At 44.3% G+C, this 18,183-nt stretch overlaps 1 protein-coding gene across 2 annotated transcripts in view; it reads right to left on the bottom strand.

The window, feature by feature from the left end:
- The window catches only part of TRPM1 (transient receptor potential cation channel subfamily M member 1), a 119,206-nt gene extending 108,247 nt beyond the window's left edge, over positions 1-10,959 (bottom strand). The window contains exon 1 of one of the 2 annotated variants that reach the window (XM_082385999.1): positions 1,856-10,959. In XM_082385999.1, coding sequence (XP_082242125.1) covers positions 1,856-1,966 — 111 coding nt within the window. In that variant the 5' untranslated portion in view covers positions 1,967-10,959. The remainder of the gene's footprint in view (positions 1-1,855) is intronic. The other variant, XM_082385998.1, reaches the window with a different exon arrangement.
- Positions 10,960-18,183: the final 7,224 nt, after the last annotated feature.

Genomic DNA, 18,183 nt, shown 5'->3' with positions numbered 1-18,183 from the left:
AATATTAAAGCTAGAAAAAGAAGGGCAGGTAAGATCCTTCTGTGTATCAACGTATCCCTGGTGACTCTCTTTTTTTTTTTTTTTTAACATCTTTACTGGAGTATAACTGCTTTACAATGTTGTGTTAGTTTCTGCTGTATAACAAAGTGAAACAGCGACTGTCTTTTTAATGGAGGTGTTAAGATGTTGAACCCCATTAATCTCTAGGTCAGAGACTGGGTCCAATTAGTCCCCTGGTTGAGGGCTTCTATGTTCCCAGGTCCAGAACTTACACACACACACACACGCATGCACGCACGCACACGTATACAGAATTATAGGACGTCTTGAAAACATTTTCAAACAAAGCAAAAGAGAATTTTCTAAAAATACCTAACGCTCCAAGTTGAGAGGATTGTAAGTTAATAGAAAGTCTGTTTTGTTTTCACTTAGTTCAGAATGACGACTAACCACTTAAGATGCCTGAGCGTCATTCTGTGTCTTGTACTTATCAACTTTGCAAAGCAAATAAATGAGGTTGCAAAGAGCCAAACCAAACAAAATCCCAGACTTTTCCTGGAAAATAACCAATAAAACATAAACAATGACAGCAACACCCTCAACATTCATTGATGTTTCCAATTACATTTTCTGGGGCCTAAAATACACGGCAGAGAGCAACCACTTTATGCTACAAATATCACTGCAAACGCCATGAATTAAAACTGCTGCGTGATGGTTTGCAAAATGTAATTTGGCGAACATTCCCAAAGACAACCCTTCCCCAAAATCAAACCCATATTATTCAAGTCCACTCCCAGAGAGGCCTATCTCCCTTCTTAATTCCTCCCTAAATACTTAATTCAGACAGAGTAAATTTGTCTTGTCTTTTTTCTCCCGACCTCTCTCCCCTGTTTTATTCTCATCTCCTATCCCTGGTCAACCAGGAACAATTCCTGTGAATATTTTCATCCTTCCCCACATCCCCACTATTTCTGCTTATATTTGCTAAGGTTAAAAAAAAAAAAGATACAACTTCTGGTAACAAAAGGAAAATGTATTTGTTATAGAATATTGTTAAAGTAAAAGAAAAAGAAATGTACAAAGGAATAAATAAACATCATGCATACAGCCTTCATCTAAAATAATGGCTAACATTTCAATGTATTCCTCGGCTTTTTCCTATAAATAGATTAGACGTGTCTGTGTGTGTGTATGTGTGTAATGAAAAATATGATCATCCTACATTGTCATTATGCATTCCTCTCTGTCATTTAAAAAGTGACTACATTACATTTCATCCTGTGGATAGACCATGATTTATGTGCCCAACCCTCTATTTGGGGCATTTGGATTGTTTCCTATGTCTGACTGTAATGAACAATGCTCTAGAATGTTGGCTTATATTTACATTACTCCTTTAGGATTATTTCCTTAGGATGGATCCCTAGACATGAAATTGTTGGACTTGGGCACCTACTGCTCAACTGCCTTCCACAAACCAGCTCCCACTGCCCCTGGCGCTGAGAAGGAATCTCCACCTCTCTTCACAGCCGAAATCAGTCTTTCCCCTGAGGTTTTAACTAACAGTTGAAATATCGGCTGATAAATGCCAGGAACTTCAGTGCTCTCAGAGGCTCTCGGGAAGACTCACATTCTCCGGGAAGCAAGAGTGGAGGTGTTAGGGACTGAGAGGCCAGGAGGCTGAGCCCTGGAGCTGGGGGCTTCTCAGCAGACCCCCGGCACCTGCATTTAGATGCTGAAGCCTGGTGATGGCCAGCTACAAGGGGCCTGTCCCCTCAGGGAGCATGGATTCATTGGCCATTCCCACATGACCTTGTCCAGCCAGCCTGAGCTTACCCACACCGGAGCTTACCTGCCGCAGCAGCGGGGTGGAGAGGGTGCAGGCGGCCTCCTCCTCTGGCCAGGCAGGAGGATGGCTGAGGAGGGCCCACCCTTTAAGTGGGGACATCCGCAGGAAGAGCATGTGAGCCCCTATGCTGAGCCCTCATGATCCCCATGAGGCTACAGTCTCGTGACCTTGCTCCCAGGCCTGGAAAGGAAACCATGACCAAACCCCGCCAGGCTGCTCAATGGGGGATCCCACAAAAGCAGCCTTGGGATCTGGGGGGGAGGGGAGGGGAGCGAGAGCTTTCCCTTTGAAGTGACCCTCCCCCAACCAGCCCTTCAGCTAGAAATGTCAGCACTATTTGCATAATTGAGACAATTGGACAAAACGGTTCTTTCAGAAGCCCTTCGTCAGGCGGGCGGTGCCCAGCCCTGGGGAGCTGGGGGAAGGCAGCACATGGCACTAATCATCCCTAATCCTTTTCAGATCATCTGAAGCTAGACCAGAGGTTGAGGTGAACTCCAGTGCGAGGGCAGCGTGAGTCCCATGTGACTGTCATCCTTGTCTAGGCTCCCCTAAGACCCACGGTCCCCACTCCATCCGCAGCCCGAGTGACCTGTATCGATAGTCACCCCAAAACCGCCCTGAGGAGAGCTTTTAGGGTTTGCTATAATGATACGCATGGTTAGGCCAGTGATCAGTGAGCTTTCTCAGCCTGGCAGGAAAGAAGAAATCCAAACCCTGAAATTCTCCCTTACATGACCCTCCACGCAGGGGACTCACCCCCCAGCCCCTCACCTCCTAGTCTCCTTGGCCTGGGCTGCCTCCCTCATCAAGGAAGGGACAGAGATGCAGACAGGCTGGACCCACGGGCCGTTAGGGCAGTTTCCATTTTACAGATGAGGAGACTGAGGCTCATGTGAGCCAAGTGGCTGCTTACTCAGAGAGCCTGTGAGGCGGGGAGGAGCCTGACTGGCCCAGGCTGTCGTGTTCACCCCATAGAGCCCGGGGGCTGCAGCCTGAGCCTGGGACCAGTCCCCACTGCAAGCTGCAGGAGGTCGTACCCACACCTGGGGCATGCCCAGGGGCTCGGGGAGCCCCTGAATTCTGCAGGTAGATGCAGGATTGGGCAGGGGGGCTGGGCCATTTTCTGGGGAGGGGGTCCATCTTTTGCTTTCAGCAGCTTCTCTCAGGTCTTTGCCCACCAAAGGTTGACAACCTTGTCCCAGCAGAGTGGGTGCATGCGGGTTGCGGGGGATGAAGTGTGACTTCCGCCGTGCTTTGCCGGTGCACAGCCTGGGAGTGAGCCTGGCAGTGTCCGCCTGCCCAGCCGCTGCTCTGGCCCAGCAGCAGGGTTGTTTGCCTTATAAACTGGTGATGGCTCTGCAGGCCTGATAGACTCATGGCTTTTAGCAGGAGTCCCTCGGGGGCAGAGGGGATGCTGTAAGTGGCTGTAGGTCTGACTGCATGGTCAAGGCAGAATTACTGATGCAGGGCGTTCCTGGGACATCAGGAACCAGACTGGGAGCGGCCAGGGAGGCCCCACAGGAGGGGCCCCACCATGGCTACAAAGCGTGAAGCCACGTGGTCAGTGCCAAGGACAGCCCCATCCCAGCTGGCCAGTAAGTGCCTCTCCAGCCAGTGGACACGACTGTTACTTGTCACATAGACCCCTTCTCAGGGTCAGATAACACAGAGAGAATGGGATCCCCAGAACTCTGCAAGACAGCACCCCTCCTTCCTGGGTCCGGCACCCTGGGACTGCCACGTGCAACACGGTGGCCTGAGCCCCGTCTGCCTCGTGACCGAGCACTTGAAATGCAGCTGGTCCACACTGAGATGTGCTCTGAGCATAAAAAACACGGGATGGCCAAGACTGGTGATAATATATTTTACTGATTGCATGTTGAAATGATATTTTGGATGTTTGGGGTTGAAAATAATGTACTATTTAAAAAATATATGATTAGTATTTTAATATATTTTATTTCAATATATTAATTTTCAATATGATTAATCCTAGGAGGAAGGTAGGAGTCAATTTTATGTACAGTTTGATTCTAACTGTAAAAATATACTTTGAGAAAAAAAGACCAGAAAGGAATATAATATGCTAACAGGTTATGTTAATAAAAATATATGTGATTTTTTCTCTATAAAAAAAAATTTGCAATATGATTTTTTTTCTGAATAAAATGTATTATTAATTTTTTTCACCTGCTTCTATTTCCTTTTTTAAAAAGTGACTACTAGAAGATTTGAAAAGACCTCTGGGGCTCGCCGCTGTGGCTCATATTATATTCCTGTTGGCAGGCGCTGAGCCAGGGCTGCAGGGGGCAGGGGGTCCTGGGCAGCAGCCCCATTCTTGGGGGGGGGGGTCTCCTCCTTGTATGGCACCTGCAATGACCCGGTGCTTGGGAACAATGCCCAAGAACTGTGGACGGGCTCTTAGTGTGTGAGGATTATTACGTGTCCAGGGAGCCGTCTGAGCCAATGACAACCGCACCAAGACCAGCGACAGGGAAGAAGCACCAGGCAGATAGTTAAGTGGTACCAGGCCTGCAGTCTGTGAATTAATCCACTCAGTCGTCACCCAGCCTCAGAGGTGGGCGTACTTCTTCTCCTGGGTGAGGAATGAGGACACCGCGGCTCTGAGGAAGTGAGCAGCTTGCCTGCGGTCACAGGGTCACAGTTGGTGAGGGGCATGGGGACAGTGACCTTGCGTCCCTGCAGGGTGGACCCCTGAGAAGGCGGCAGGGGCGCCCCGGCTGGAGGCAGCGCCCACACTCTGTCTGGGGGGTCTTGGTTTGGGTTCCCTCCAAGGAGACTCGGAGACAAGCCCATGATGTTTTTCTCCTGGTCCTCTGTCCCCTGCATTTCCCTACCAACAGTGAGATCTCGAAGCCTGTTCCGATCCAGGGAGGACTTCCTGGCAAGACTCACGGATGGTGTTGGTCCTTCCACCTAATGTCGCTTTTCTCCCTTCGGTGAGGTCAGCGGACCTTGATGGCGATGGCCTACAGCCTGGACATCACTAGACTTGCAAGATGGTGACCTCATTCCACCATCCCTGCCTCGTTTATTAGCCTTGTTTATTCTATTCTTGTAGAATTCATCTACGAGAAGCTTCCCCTGACTACGTCGGTTAGCACCGTTCACACAGGAAAGGCAGGGAAAAGGTTTCCATTTCCAGAGTAATGAGTTGGTTCTCTGGCACCCTCTCAAGGTGACTAACATGTTTCTTTTTCCAGAGTGTCAGTGTGAATTCATAGATTGAAACATACTTGATGCGTTTCAATCCACAACACTAATTTCCTTTACTGTTTCCTTACTGTTGTGAATTGTCCCAATTTCACATGGGCTCTGAAATCCTTCTGGCATGACACCAGGAGCATCTGAGAAGTACCTTGCTATCGGGCTCATCTTGTACATTTCTTCCCCTAGACCTGGACTTGGCTATTCCTCCAAGGAGCCATGGTTCTTTTTAGTGGGAAGTGGTATTTAGAAACCAGTATCCGCTTCTGAATTGAATTGTTTCTAGGTCTTTTCAGTAGTCAGAACTATGAAGTTTATGTATATATAAATATATAATATAAACAGTTTATATAATATAAATATATAATTTATATACATTTATATATGCAATTTATATTAACTTATATAATATATAAAAGAAAATGCATCATGATCATACTGATAATTTCCGATTCAGATTTTAGAAACTGATTTTACTTAAAGTCATTGATTTTATATTTATGTCTCTTTTCATTTATGCTGTCTTATCCTAATGACATTCACACAATTTCTCTTTTGCTTTATCCTAGGTATAGTTTCAGAGCAACAATACCAATATTACCATGAACAATACAATTACTGAAAGCAGTTTTAAACATTGTTTTGTTGTTCTTTTTGGCCTGAGGTATATCACATGAGGGTTTTTTAATCACTTAAAATGATTCTGCCCTGTGTGGTCACTCTGCACACATTATACACAATTGGGTTCACTTACGGAATTTTCCCTTGGATTTTTAGAAATTGGCTTTTCAATTTAATTTTGTTTTATAATTATATAAAACATTTACATTATTGCAAAGTCAAAACTGCAAACAAGATTTATTTAGAAGTGTCTGGCTACTATTTCTATCTCTCCCCTAGTAAACTTTAGTATCTCCCCACGATTAAACTTTAAAACATGTTTTTTGTTTTAATCTGTCTGCTTTAGAGTATTAATATATAATATTAATTCTGTGTCTATGTAGATACATGTATCTTTTTCACATAAATGGTAGAGGACTTTACACACTTATTCCCACCTTGCTTTTTTGCACTTCTCCACTTTTCCTGGGGATTGCTTAGCCGTATCTCATTTCTTTTTGTAGCTGCGTAGCCCAGATCCTTGAGTGAATGGATGAAAATTGATTCAACCAGATGGACACTTAAGTGGGTTTTGGTCTTTAGAAATCACATAGCAACAAAAAGCCTTGTCACGTTCCTTTTGCATTTTGCCAGTCATCTCTAGCTTCCTAACGGTGAGATGACTGGGATTAAGGGTAAACGCACGTGTAATTTTGCTAATATTGCAAAATCCCCCTCCGCGGAGGTTGCACCATCTTGCATTTCCACGAGCATTTTATGAGAGTTCTGTTTCCCTGCAGCCCTGTCTACAGAATGTGCTGTTAAACTTCTGGGTTTTTTGCCAATCTTATTCAGAAATGGTGTCTCAGTAGAGTTTTGGTCTATAGTTTTCTTTTCTTGTGATGCTCTTGTCTGGTTTTCGTATCAGGGTAATCCTGGCTTCATAGAATGACTTGGGGAACGTCCTCCCTCTTCTATTTTCTGTAAGAGCTGGTGAAAGATTGGTATTAATTCTTCTTTACAAGTTTGGTGGAATTTACAAGCGAAACCATCTGAGCCTGGGGTTTTCTTTGTGGGAAATTTTAAAATTAATAGTTCAATCTCTTTACTTTTTATAGATCTATTCAGATTTTTCTATTTCTTCTTGAGCCAGTTTCAATAATTTGTGTCTTTTCAGGAATTTGTCCATTACATCTGGGTTTTTTATTTGTTGGCATGTAGTTGTTCATGGTATTCCCTTAAAATCCTTTTTATTTCTAGAAAAGCAGTAGTGGTATCCTGTCTTTCATTCTTGATTTTACTAACTTGAGTCTTCTCTCTTTTTTTCTTGGTTAGTCTAGCTGATTTATCAATTTTGTTGATCTTTTCAAAGAACCAACTTTTGGTTTCATTGATTTCTTCTACTGTTTTTTCTATTCTGAATTTTATTTATTTCTACTCTAGTCTTATTTCCTTTCTTCTACTTGATTCGGGTTTAGTTTGCTCTTCTTTTTCTAGTTTTCCAAAGCTGAAGGTTGGATTATTGATTTGAGGTCTTTCATTATTAATATAGGTGTCCACAGCTATCAGTTTCCCCCTGAGCACTGCTTTAGCTGCATCCCATAAGTTTTAGTATGTTGTGCTTTCACTTTTGTTCATCTTAAAGTAGTTTCTAATTTTTCATGTGACATCTTTAGCCCACTGGTTACTTAGGAGTATATAGTTTAAGGTCCACATGTTTGTGAATTTCTCATATTTCTTTCTGTCATTGATTTCTAATTTAATTCCACTGTGGTTGAGAACATACTTTGTATGATTTCAATCCTTTTAAACTTACATAGGCTTAGCATATAGTCTATCCTGGTGAATGTTCCATGTGAACTTGAGAAGAATGTGTATTCTCTTGCTGTTGGGTGGAGTGTTCTACTAGACGTCTGTAGGTCAATGTAGTTTTTTAAAAAATATTTTTATTTATTTATTTATGGTTGCGTTGGGTCTTCATTGCTGTGCTCGGGCTTTCTCTTTTTGCGGCGAGCGGGGGCTACTCTTCGTTGCGGTGCATGGGCTTCTCATTGCGGTGGCTTCTCTTGTTGCAGAGCACAGGCTCTAGGCGCAAGGGCTTCAGTAGTTGTGGCATGTGGGCTCAGTAGTTGTGGCGCACAGGCTTAGTTGCTCCGTGGCATGTGGGATCTTCCCGGACCAGGGCTCGAACCCATGTCCCCCGCATTGGCAGGTGGATTCTTAACCACTGCGCCACCAGGGAAGCCCCCAGTGTAGTTTTAATGTGCATTTATATTAGTATGAGTAAGTCTGGGCATCTTTCCATGTTTAAGGGCCACCTGCATTCTGTTTCTGTGAACTTTCCACATCCCCTGATCATTTTTATAGGGTTCTTTCCTCTATGTTTAAATCTTGTTCATATATATTAAAGATGGCAAGCTTGTGACTATGATAAAGTGGCAGATATTTTCCCCCAGTTTGTCACATATGTCTCTTAACTTTACTTACTCGCCTTGGCCTCTTGCTTCCTTGCTATTTTCTGTCCACTTGACTCAATTCACCACTGACATTGCCTCTTCTGTGCTGTGCAGAGATGTGGGAATGGCTCAGACATGACTCCCAAGGTTCACAGGCTAATGGGGGAGATGGCACCGACACCGACACACTGGAATACAAGGCAGGCCATGGAATGCTTTCTAATCACACTTGCCAAGCCACAGGAAAATATGAAAGGAGAGAGAACTTGTTAAAAGAAGCAGGGGTTGCTTCATCTGGGCATGTAGTTTGGGTGCAAGTCCAGGTGGCAGATTTGAAAGGAGGTGCTTTAGGCAAAGGGCTGGAGGTGGGATACAGGAGGTCTGCAGGCAGGCCAGCAGGCCCTGTGGACTGGAGCATGGGTCCCAGGCTAGGACAGGTGATGGGGAGGGAGGGAAAGGAGAAGACCAGGCTGGGACGTGAGGGCGGGTAGGAGAGCCCTGGGGAGTGCCGAGGGCTCGGGCCAGCACTGGCCAAGCAAAAGGTTTGTGAATCCTGACCTAGAGGCCCTGTTCCAAATACCTTCCTTCTCAAAGTCTCATTTGAGGCAGGACTTGTATCTGTGTGGCAAACTATACTCCTCTTGGGATCGGCTGCAGGGGTGAGCATCCACTTTTCATATTTCTGAATTTTTTACATAAATTTTAAAACCAGATGGTGTTGACTTGTAAGTGACCCCATCAGCAGAATCTCTGAAATAAAGAAGCTAAAGTGGTAGATATATTAAACAAATACATTTGCTTTGTAAATTAAACTCACATTTCATCGAACAATGCCTCTACACATGAGGAAGGCTAGAGCAGAACTGAAAATCTTTGGTGTTGTGATCAAGGATAATCATAAAAATAAATAAATGGATAACTAGATCAGGCCGAGACTCCTAGGCTCATCAGTGCCTTTGATCATCATAAACTTTGCCTCCACTGCTCTGGAAATCCTCCACCGACTGCCAGAAGAACAAGGTAAGTTTTTCCACTTGGGGGAAAGAAGATCCTCAGACATTTGGTTTGCAGGCCTGGGAAGCTCCCCTCTCCCTGTCTGACCGGCAGAGGGTCTTCCTGGTGAACCTCAAGGAACAAGTTGGCCAAAATGTGTCGGTCACTCTCCAAAGGATGCCTGGCTGGTCAGTAGCTGAATATTGGCAGCAGCCTTTTCACATCACCCTCCTCCTCTCCACGCAGCTCCAGGCTGGCGGAAGCTGGAGTTCTGGCCACTCTTCAGTGCAGGACACAGGCCCAGAGAGCCTCCCATGGAAGGACCAACGGGAGGATCCCAAGTGGACAATCGCTTCCTGTTTGATCATGGGAGGTTTCTTTTCATTTTTTCTTTTCCTCTTCTCTTTTATTTATTTATTTTTGGCTTCTCAGTGGGTTATGTTGTAATGTTGGCAGATGATGTGTCCTGGGATCACAAGCCCATGGGCAGAAAAACCCTGCCAAACATTGACTACGTTTTAGTTTCCAGAATAATCTCTACAGTGAAAAGAAAGCTGGTGATTTTGCGGTGGAAATGACCAACTGTCTCAAAGCTTTGTAGGAGTCTCACAGTGGTGTGAATGTCAGGATCTGGGGTGGCCAGTCTGGGCAAAGAGGGCATGTGCCTTGTGCCGCTGCGGGCTGGCGTGGTCAAGGCTGGAGCTTCTGGAAGTGCCGAGGAGTGAGCATTTTCCTAGCTGGTTTTCTTTCTTACCAAATTCCTGACATCTGGTTCGTCTGCAAGCCCACCACCCACGTGTAAGAAGCCCCACCGCATCACAGGGTTGGAATCGCTACACGTCTGAATGTAATCTTCTGCCCTCTGGTGGGACCGAGGAGGGCACTTATTCCAAATTCCAAACGCCGTGGCTAATACTTCTTTAATCTCCACTCTGGAGTGATGGCGAGTCTCCCAAAATGTGGGTCCAATTATGTGGAAGTCAGTGTGACCTTGTCTTGCTTTGAGATGTCTGTGTTTCTGAGGAGAGGTTTGGGCAGGAACCATACAAGAAGTCATTTTGCCTCTGTCTGACTTTGTTTATAGCAGCGGCCTGCATCAGCACAGAATCTCTGGGAGATAAAAGGAGAAGCTGGAGCTTCAGGAAGCCAGCTGTGCCTTCTCACAGATGGGCCCTGAAAGATGCCTCAGAGCACGGACACGTTCTACACACAGGGCTCTCCTTTGTCACGGGTGTCCGCGTTCTGAGGCATCTTTCAGGGCTCATCTGTGAGAAGGCACAGCTGGCTTCCTGAAGCTCCAGGTTCCCCTTTTATCTCCCAGTGATTCTTTTAGCATAAGTTATTTCTGTCTCACGCCTCACATCTCATTGGAAAGGGAGAGCTCATAATGGTGTTCAAGATAATCTCCTACCAGCCTCATCTCTTCTGAGTGACGCTTCACAGCTACTAAAATTTGGATTTTACCCAATTTTGTTGCAATAACCGATGAAGCAAAAAAAAAAAAAAAAAAAAAAGCACCAAAACAAAAATTTAGGAACATCCTGTAAATCTCAGTAAAGCTTTAAACAAAATGTTCTGGGAATCGAGTACTCTTGTCGCTTGAATCTTGTTTTAATTAGGAACAAGTCTTTGATTTGTAACCTCGTGAAAAAAAATCTCCTGAAGTCTCTGAGCAGGCAGGACTGCTCTGGAGGAAGGTGGCCAGTGTGAGAGCACAGAGCTTACAGTGGGTAAGGGCCAGTTCTGGAAACAGCAGGAAAGATTCTAGCATTCTACTTCAAAAAAAAATTTTTTAATAGACTTTATTTTTTATTATTATTTTTTTTTAATAGACTTTATTTTTAAAAACAGTTTTAGATTTACAGAAAAATTGAGAAGACAGTATAGAGAGTTTCCATCTCCCCTGTACTCTTCTAATAATATTAACATACTATTATGGTCCATTTATACTATGATATAAATGTGTATATGTGGTATACATTACTATGGTAGCATATATACTACGGTATATTGTTAATGAGCCAACATTGACATATTATTACTAACTAAAGATTATGCTTTATTCAGATTTCCTTAGTTTTTTATCTAATGTTCTTTTTCTGTTCCAAGGTCTCATATTACATTTATTTTTTTTCCAGCTTTATTGAGATATGATTGACACACAACATTGTATAAGTTTTAGGTGTACAAGTGTCGATCTGATACATTGATAAACTGCAAAATGATTACCACCATAGTATTAGCTACCATCTCCACCCTGTCACCATTTCTTTTCTTGTGGTGAGAACATTTAAGATCTACTCTCTTCCTAACATGCAGGTGTATGACTCAGTATTTTACTATCATCACCATGCTGTACATTAGATACTCAAATTTGTTTATCTTAAACTGAAACTTTGTACCCTTCGACCAGCTTCTCCCCATTTTCCCCACCACCTAGCCCCTAGTAATCATCACTCTGTTTCTCTGAGAGCCTAAAAAAGCTTAACTTTTAAAGATTCCACGTATAAGTGATGTAATACAGTATTTGTCTTTCTCTGTCTGACTTATTTCACTTACCATAATGCCCTCAAGGTCCATCTGAGTTGTCAAAAAAAAAGGGGGGGGCAGGATTTCCTTCTTTCTCAGGGCTGAGTCATCCTACCTTTTTCAGGTCATCATTTCTTTCCCAGGTGATTCAGAAAGCAAGCAAATGACAAACATGCTGGCTAAAGACTTTGTTAGCAACGAGTTCCAAATTTCCCCTAGTGATGGGAAACTTCGTTAGCTGAGGTTTCTCCTTCCTGTCACGCCCAGTTCCCTCCTCCCAAGGTACCAATTAAACTTTTGTTTTTAAGTCACTGGGATGAAGAGGAATGTCATCTGCTTTGAGGGGCTCCTAACTCAGAGATGCTGCTCTTAGAGAATTGAGGCTGCCCAGGAATAAAATAAAATAAAATCTCTAAATTTCTAAACTGGGCTCCTCAGAGCTTGGATGTTCTCAAAAAATAATCCCACGTGAACTAACTGGGGCCACTCTGCATACTGTATTTTCCTCTTAGAGATTCACATGTTAGGATGTGAAAGGCTCTGAGAAGTCCTACAATGAAGAAACCTCTTTGCTTTTAGGTAACCCAGCATTTCCCAAACTCGTTTGACCCTGAATCCCCCCTTTTCTTCTGAAGTACCAGCGAATGTCTCTCAGATCCAAAGCGTCACAAGGAAGGGTTTGGGAAGCCTCACCCTCAGGTACCAGGAGCTTAACCGTCTGAGGGGCTGATGACTGTTATGTATTGAAGCAAACTGCCTCCCTGAGGTCCATGGAGATGGGATGCTGACGGTCCCTATTGAAACCTCCCTTGGCTTTGGTGAGGTGGGTTCAACTCCCAATGTGGGTTCTGTCCGAATCACTCCCACTGTGACACACTTTCACCCACCTCCAGTTAGGGAATGGTACCTGACAGAAGTGTCCCAGCTAAATCATGGGGAAGAGGAGGTGGACTCCTGCCCTCTCAGACTCCAGGGTCTGCCCCCTGAGCCCCCTGCCAGACAGGACCTGGAGAGAGCCGGGGACAGAGGGTGCTCTGGCGACTGTCCTGTGGCCACTGGAGGGCGCTCTGCAGGACCACTGGTTGTGCTCAGTGTTCTGTGCAAACCCACCTCTGTGGTCCTGCTCCCACCCCCATCAAGCCAGCTGACTCTGCCCTTTCCCTGCAGGGATCTACAGACCGCCCTTCTTCCCTCCTCTTTCCTGGACTTTGATGTTTTATCCAGCATGTTGTGAAGCGTGGGCCCCACTTTCTGCGCCAGGCTCCACGCGGGGGCAGCATGTCCAGCAGGACGCACTCTTTCCTGGATGGTCCAGCCTGGGGGCTGTGCTGTCTGTCTTTGGCTCTCTAGCAGCTTCCATTCCGCCCTGGATGGGAACGATTGTGCACAGGCCAGCGCTCCCTGCCAGACGTGAGCTCCCCCACCCCGGGCAGGACATCATCATAGCCCAGGAGTCCCCGTGGGCCTGGTACGTACTCCCCTGAGTGTTAAATGCCCTGCTGGCCAGGGCATTTAACATAAAGATTTTTACGTGTGTGCAAGTAAATGTGAGTATAGGTTTAGAAATGGAAATATTTCTGAGGGTTCTGCTCTGCCACTCTGGAAACCACGGCCCTAGTGTCAGGTCATCGTGGGGCATCGGGAAGTGGGAAGTTGCCTGACCTAGTAGTCTGGGAAACTGTGGGGGATGGGCTAGACTCTAACCTGGAAACAGGAGAAGCAGGTGGCTTCTCCACGACGTGTCCAAATAGCCCCGAGGCTCTTTTATGATGAACTGTCATCTGCTCCTCCTCTTTGTCCCCATCTCAGAATAGCTAATAACAGCCAACATTTTTTTACACACCCAGAAAACACTCTAAATTAATTAACGTAAAACTTTTTTATTGTGGTAAACTATATACAACATAAAATTTATAATTTTAACTATTTTAGAGTGTACAGTTCCATGGCATTAAGTACATTCACTTGTTGTGTAACCATCACCACTATCCAACTCCAGAACTTTTTCACTCACTCTCCCCTCCCCCATACCCCCAGGCAATTTCTATTCTACCTTCTGTCTCTATGACTTTGAGGGCTCTGGGTACCTCATTTAAGTGGAATCATACAATATTTTTCTTTTTGTATCTGGCTTATTTCACTTAGCATAATATCCTCAAGGCTCATCTGTGTTGTACCATGTGTCAGAATTTCCTTCCTTTTTAAGGCGAAATAATAGTCCATTGTTGGGACTTCCCTGGTGACACAGTGGTTAAGAATCTGCCTGCCAATGCAGTGGGACATTCGTTCGAGCCCTGGTCTGGGAAGATCCCACATGCCACGGAGCAGCTAAGCCTGTGCACCACAACTACTGAGCCTGCACTCTAGAGCCCACGAGCCATAACTACTGAGCCCACGAGCCACAACTACTTAAGTCCATGCGCCTAGAGCCCATGCTTCGCAACAAGAGAAGCCACCGCAATGACAAGCCCACGCACCACAAGGAGAAGCCCACGCACCACAAGGAAGAGTAGCCCCCACTCACTGCAACTAGAGAAAGCCCACGCACAGCAACAAAGACCCAATGCACCAAAAATAAATAATTAATTTTTAAAATATATTTTAAAAAATAGTCCATTGTTTATATAGACCACATTTCGGGTGTCCGTTCATTCGCTGATGGACATTTGAGTTGTTTCTGCCTTTTGTTTTATTGTAAATAATGCTGCTATGAACACTGGTGTACAAATACCTGTTTGTGTCCCTGCTTTCTATTCTTCTGTGTATATAACCAGAAGTGGAACTGATGGATCAAATGATGAGTTTATGTTTAACTTTTTGAGGAACTGCCATGTTGTTTTCTATAGAAGCTGCACTGTTTTATTTTCCCACCAACAATGCACAAGGGTTCTAATTTCTCCATATCCACACCAAAAATAATTTGTTGTTTTCTGGGGTTTTTTGTTTTTTTGTTTTTTGTCTTTTACTAATAGCCATCCTAATGAGTGTTAAGTGGAAATTAACTCTTAATACTCACAACAACATTATGAGGGAGGTACTGCAACTATCTCCATTGTACACATCAGGCACAATAGGGCACCGTGACACTAGGCAGCTTGTGTAAGGCATCACAGCTGGTCAGTGGCAGCTGAGGAATGAGAGCTGGAGCAGTCAGACTCCAGAGCTGTGTTCTAAGCCAGTCGGCCACACTGCCTCTCTACTGGGCACGCCAGCTTCATGCTGGGATTTACCCTTGCTCCATCCCTGGATAGCTTTTGTGGTAGGCATTTAGCCTGAATCTCCCTGTTGAGTATTAAATTTTTGGAGAAAGAGACATGGCTGGATCCTTCCCTGTACTGGGGACATTTCTCCTTAATGCTGAGCAGAATCCTCAGACAGTCAGAGCTCAGTTGAGGCCATGGTAAATTGCCTGTGCTTTGGGTTGGGAGTTTGAAGAGCTGTTCTCTGCAAATAAGGGTGAGTAAAACAGCTTGCACAAGAACTGCAGCCCAGCTTAGTGTTATGTGGGTAAGCATATCAATTCTTACAACTGAATTAAGGTGATCCTAGATTGCTAATGTCTCAAGGTGCATGAGAGAGAGAGGAAAAAAAAAAAAAAGAAAGAAAATCCTCTCTGAAAAAAAATAGCATCATCCTAAGCCTCAAATTATTTCTACAAATGATTTCTCAAATATAATTTATGGCACACAACCAAACATAACCAGACACTTTGGGATACATGACAACATGAAAAAGAACTAGCAGAAACAACAGAAAATAGAAAAGAACTCCAGGGGTTCCATGTATTGGAATTACCAGATACAGACTTTAATGCAATAATCCTTACATGATCAAGACAAAGTTTAACATTTTTGCAGAAAGTGTCAAACTATAAAAAGTACCTTAACAGCTTAGAAAGGCAGCCAACCAGAAATTTTAGAACTGAAAAATTTAGTAACTGGAGTTAAGAATCTATGGATTGGATTAACAATATATTAGACTAATTAAAGGAAAAAGTAATGAATTGGAAGCCAAATTAGAAGAAATTATTCAGAATGGAGTAGGAGAGAGAAAAGTAAGGAAAACATAGAAGAAAGGATAAAAGACAGAGAATTCAATAAAAAGTTCTCACAGTGTTTATATGGAATCCCAGAAGGAGTAGAGAAAAGCAGAGTAGAAACAACATCTGAAAAGATAGTGGCAGAGAATTTTCCAAACTGATAAAAGATATTAATCCACAACTTATGAATCCCAATCAACTCCAAGCAGAATAAATACAGAGAAATGGTTATCTAGACATACTATAGTGAAATTGCAGAAAACCAGACAAAGAGAAAGCCTTAAGAGTTTGCAGAGAAAAAATCATATTAGCTTCAACAGAGCAGACAGCTACTAAAAAAGGCAGCTGATTTCTCCACAGAAATAATGAAAGTCAGAAGAGAATGAAGTGATCTATTAGGAGTGCTGAGAGGAAACAATTGCCAGCCTAGAATTTTATGCCCAGAAAAATATCCTTCAACAATGAAAGGAAAATACAATCATTTTCAGGCAAAGAATAACAGAGGGCTTATAGATAAGAAGCACATATTAAAAGAATTACAAAGGGCTTTCTTCAGAGAGAACTAAAAATATCACAGATGGAAGTATGGAGCAGAAAGGAATAAAGAACAATGAAAATAGTACATGTGTGTGTACATTTACATGGATAACAACTATATAAAATAATAGCAGTAATATCGCATGGGATTTAAAATAGATACAGAATTTAAATACTTGAAAATTACTTCTGTTTTCCGCTTGGATATGTAAAGATGTTGAAAGTCATCACTCCCACTCTTTTTTCATGTTTTATTTTTGGCTGCATTGGGTCTTCGTTGCTGCACGTGGGCTTTCTCTAGTTGCAGTGAGTGGGAGCTACTCTTTGTTGCAGTGCACAGGCTTCTCATTGCGGTGGCTTCTCTTGTTGCAGAGCACGGGCTCTAGGCGCACGGGCTTCAGTAGTTGTGGCATGATGGCTCAGTAGTTGTGGCTCACAGGCTCTAGAGCACAGGCTCAGTAGTTGTGGCGCACAGGCTTAGTTGCTCTGTGGCATGTGGGATCTTCCCAGACCAGGGATCGAACCCATGTCCCCTGCAATGGCAGGCAGATTCTTAACCACTGTGCCACCAGGGAAGTCCCAATCACTCCCACTCTTACAACAAGAAAAATCTTGGGCTTCCCTGGTGGCGCAGTGGTTGAGAATCTGCCTGCCAATGCAGGGGACACGGGTTCGAGCCCTGGTCTGGGAAGATCCCACATGCCGCGGAACAACTGGGCCCGTGAGCCACAGCTACTGAGCCTGCGCGTCTGGAGCCTGTGCTCCGCAACAAGAGAGGCCGCGATAGTGAGAGGCCCGCACACCGCGATGAAGAGCGGTCCCTGCTTGCCGCAACTAGAGAAAGCCCTCGCACAGAAACGAAGACCCAACACAGTCAAAAATAAATAAATAAATAATTTTTTTTAAAAAAACAAAAACAAGAAAAATCTTCTTAAATCCATAAGAGAATCAAGGTCATAGGAACTAACACCCAGAAAACTGGAGAGACAGGAAAGTACAGAGAATCACAGCCTTCTAAAGCCATGAAAGTGACCAGAGATAAATTTAGCTAAATAGTCTCATCTCTAAGTGCAAAAGCTCTGAGGCTAAGTTTGGATGGCTGGGGGGAATGATTTACCCGAAGTTTCATCCATTATGAAATCTATGCAGGTAGGGTCACTGATCCAAAGTGCACAGACTCTCAGAGATGACCTGGTTCAAACTTATTTGACACATGCAACTTCAGACTCCCCCATGTCCCCCAGCTTGCCCTCTCCACCACCCAGGAAAGGCTAGAGAACCTTTAACTGTAATTGACAAATTGCTGGAAGCAGACTGGACCAGCTTGAGAGTTAAAAACTCCAGGGGGCCCAGTCTTAGGAGGCTCCCCCAATTTTGTGAGTATTACCTCCAGGAACCCCCATGAGGCTCTCATGGTGAAGATCAGAGAAAAATCTCCCCATGCTTCTGGCAGCAGGAGAGGAAACATATCCATTTTGAAACACGCCCAGGGCCTTCTGTTCCCCATCTGCCCTCAAGAGAAACTACTTAGTCAGAACCTAAACTATGTGGGGAAAGGGAAATACCCAACTCCAACCCCCTCCAGTCTTCTTCTCTCCTGTAAGTGGGAGAAAAAACGCTGAGAAGCGTTTTGTGAAGGTCAGAGCCCAGGGGCACAGGCTCACTAAAAGACTGAGACCTGATCTTAGGTTGATAGGATGCTTCTCTGCTCCCCCCGCCCCCCCCCCCTGTACCTTACCACCACAACATGGCTCCTATATAATAATAGGGTTACAGCCGAGTGAACCGCAAGGCTCAGACTCTAAGGAGTTTCAAGGGAACTCAAAGACAACAGGGAGAGCAAAAAAAGAAAGACACTAGAGGAAAGTAAAGCCTCAGACACCTACAGATACAGTAAACAGTAAACACAGTGTAACTCCTAGCCAGATAAATATAAATCCTCAAAC

The sequence above is a fragment of the Balaenoptera borealis genome (assembly GCF_965194805.1).
Source record: "Balaenoptera borealis genome assembly, chromosome: 3".
Taxonomy (NCBI): domain Eukaryota; kingdom Metazoa; phylum Chordata; class Mammalia; order Artiodactyla; family Balaenopteridae; genus Balaenoptera; species Balaenoptera borealis.
This window is presented reverse-complemented; position numbering and strand designations above follow the sequence as displayed.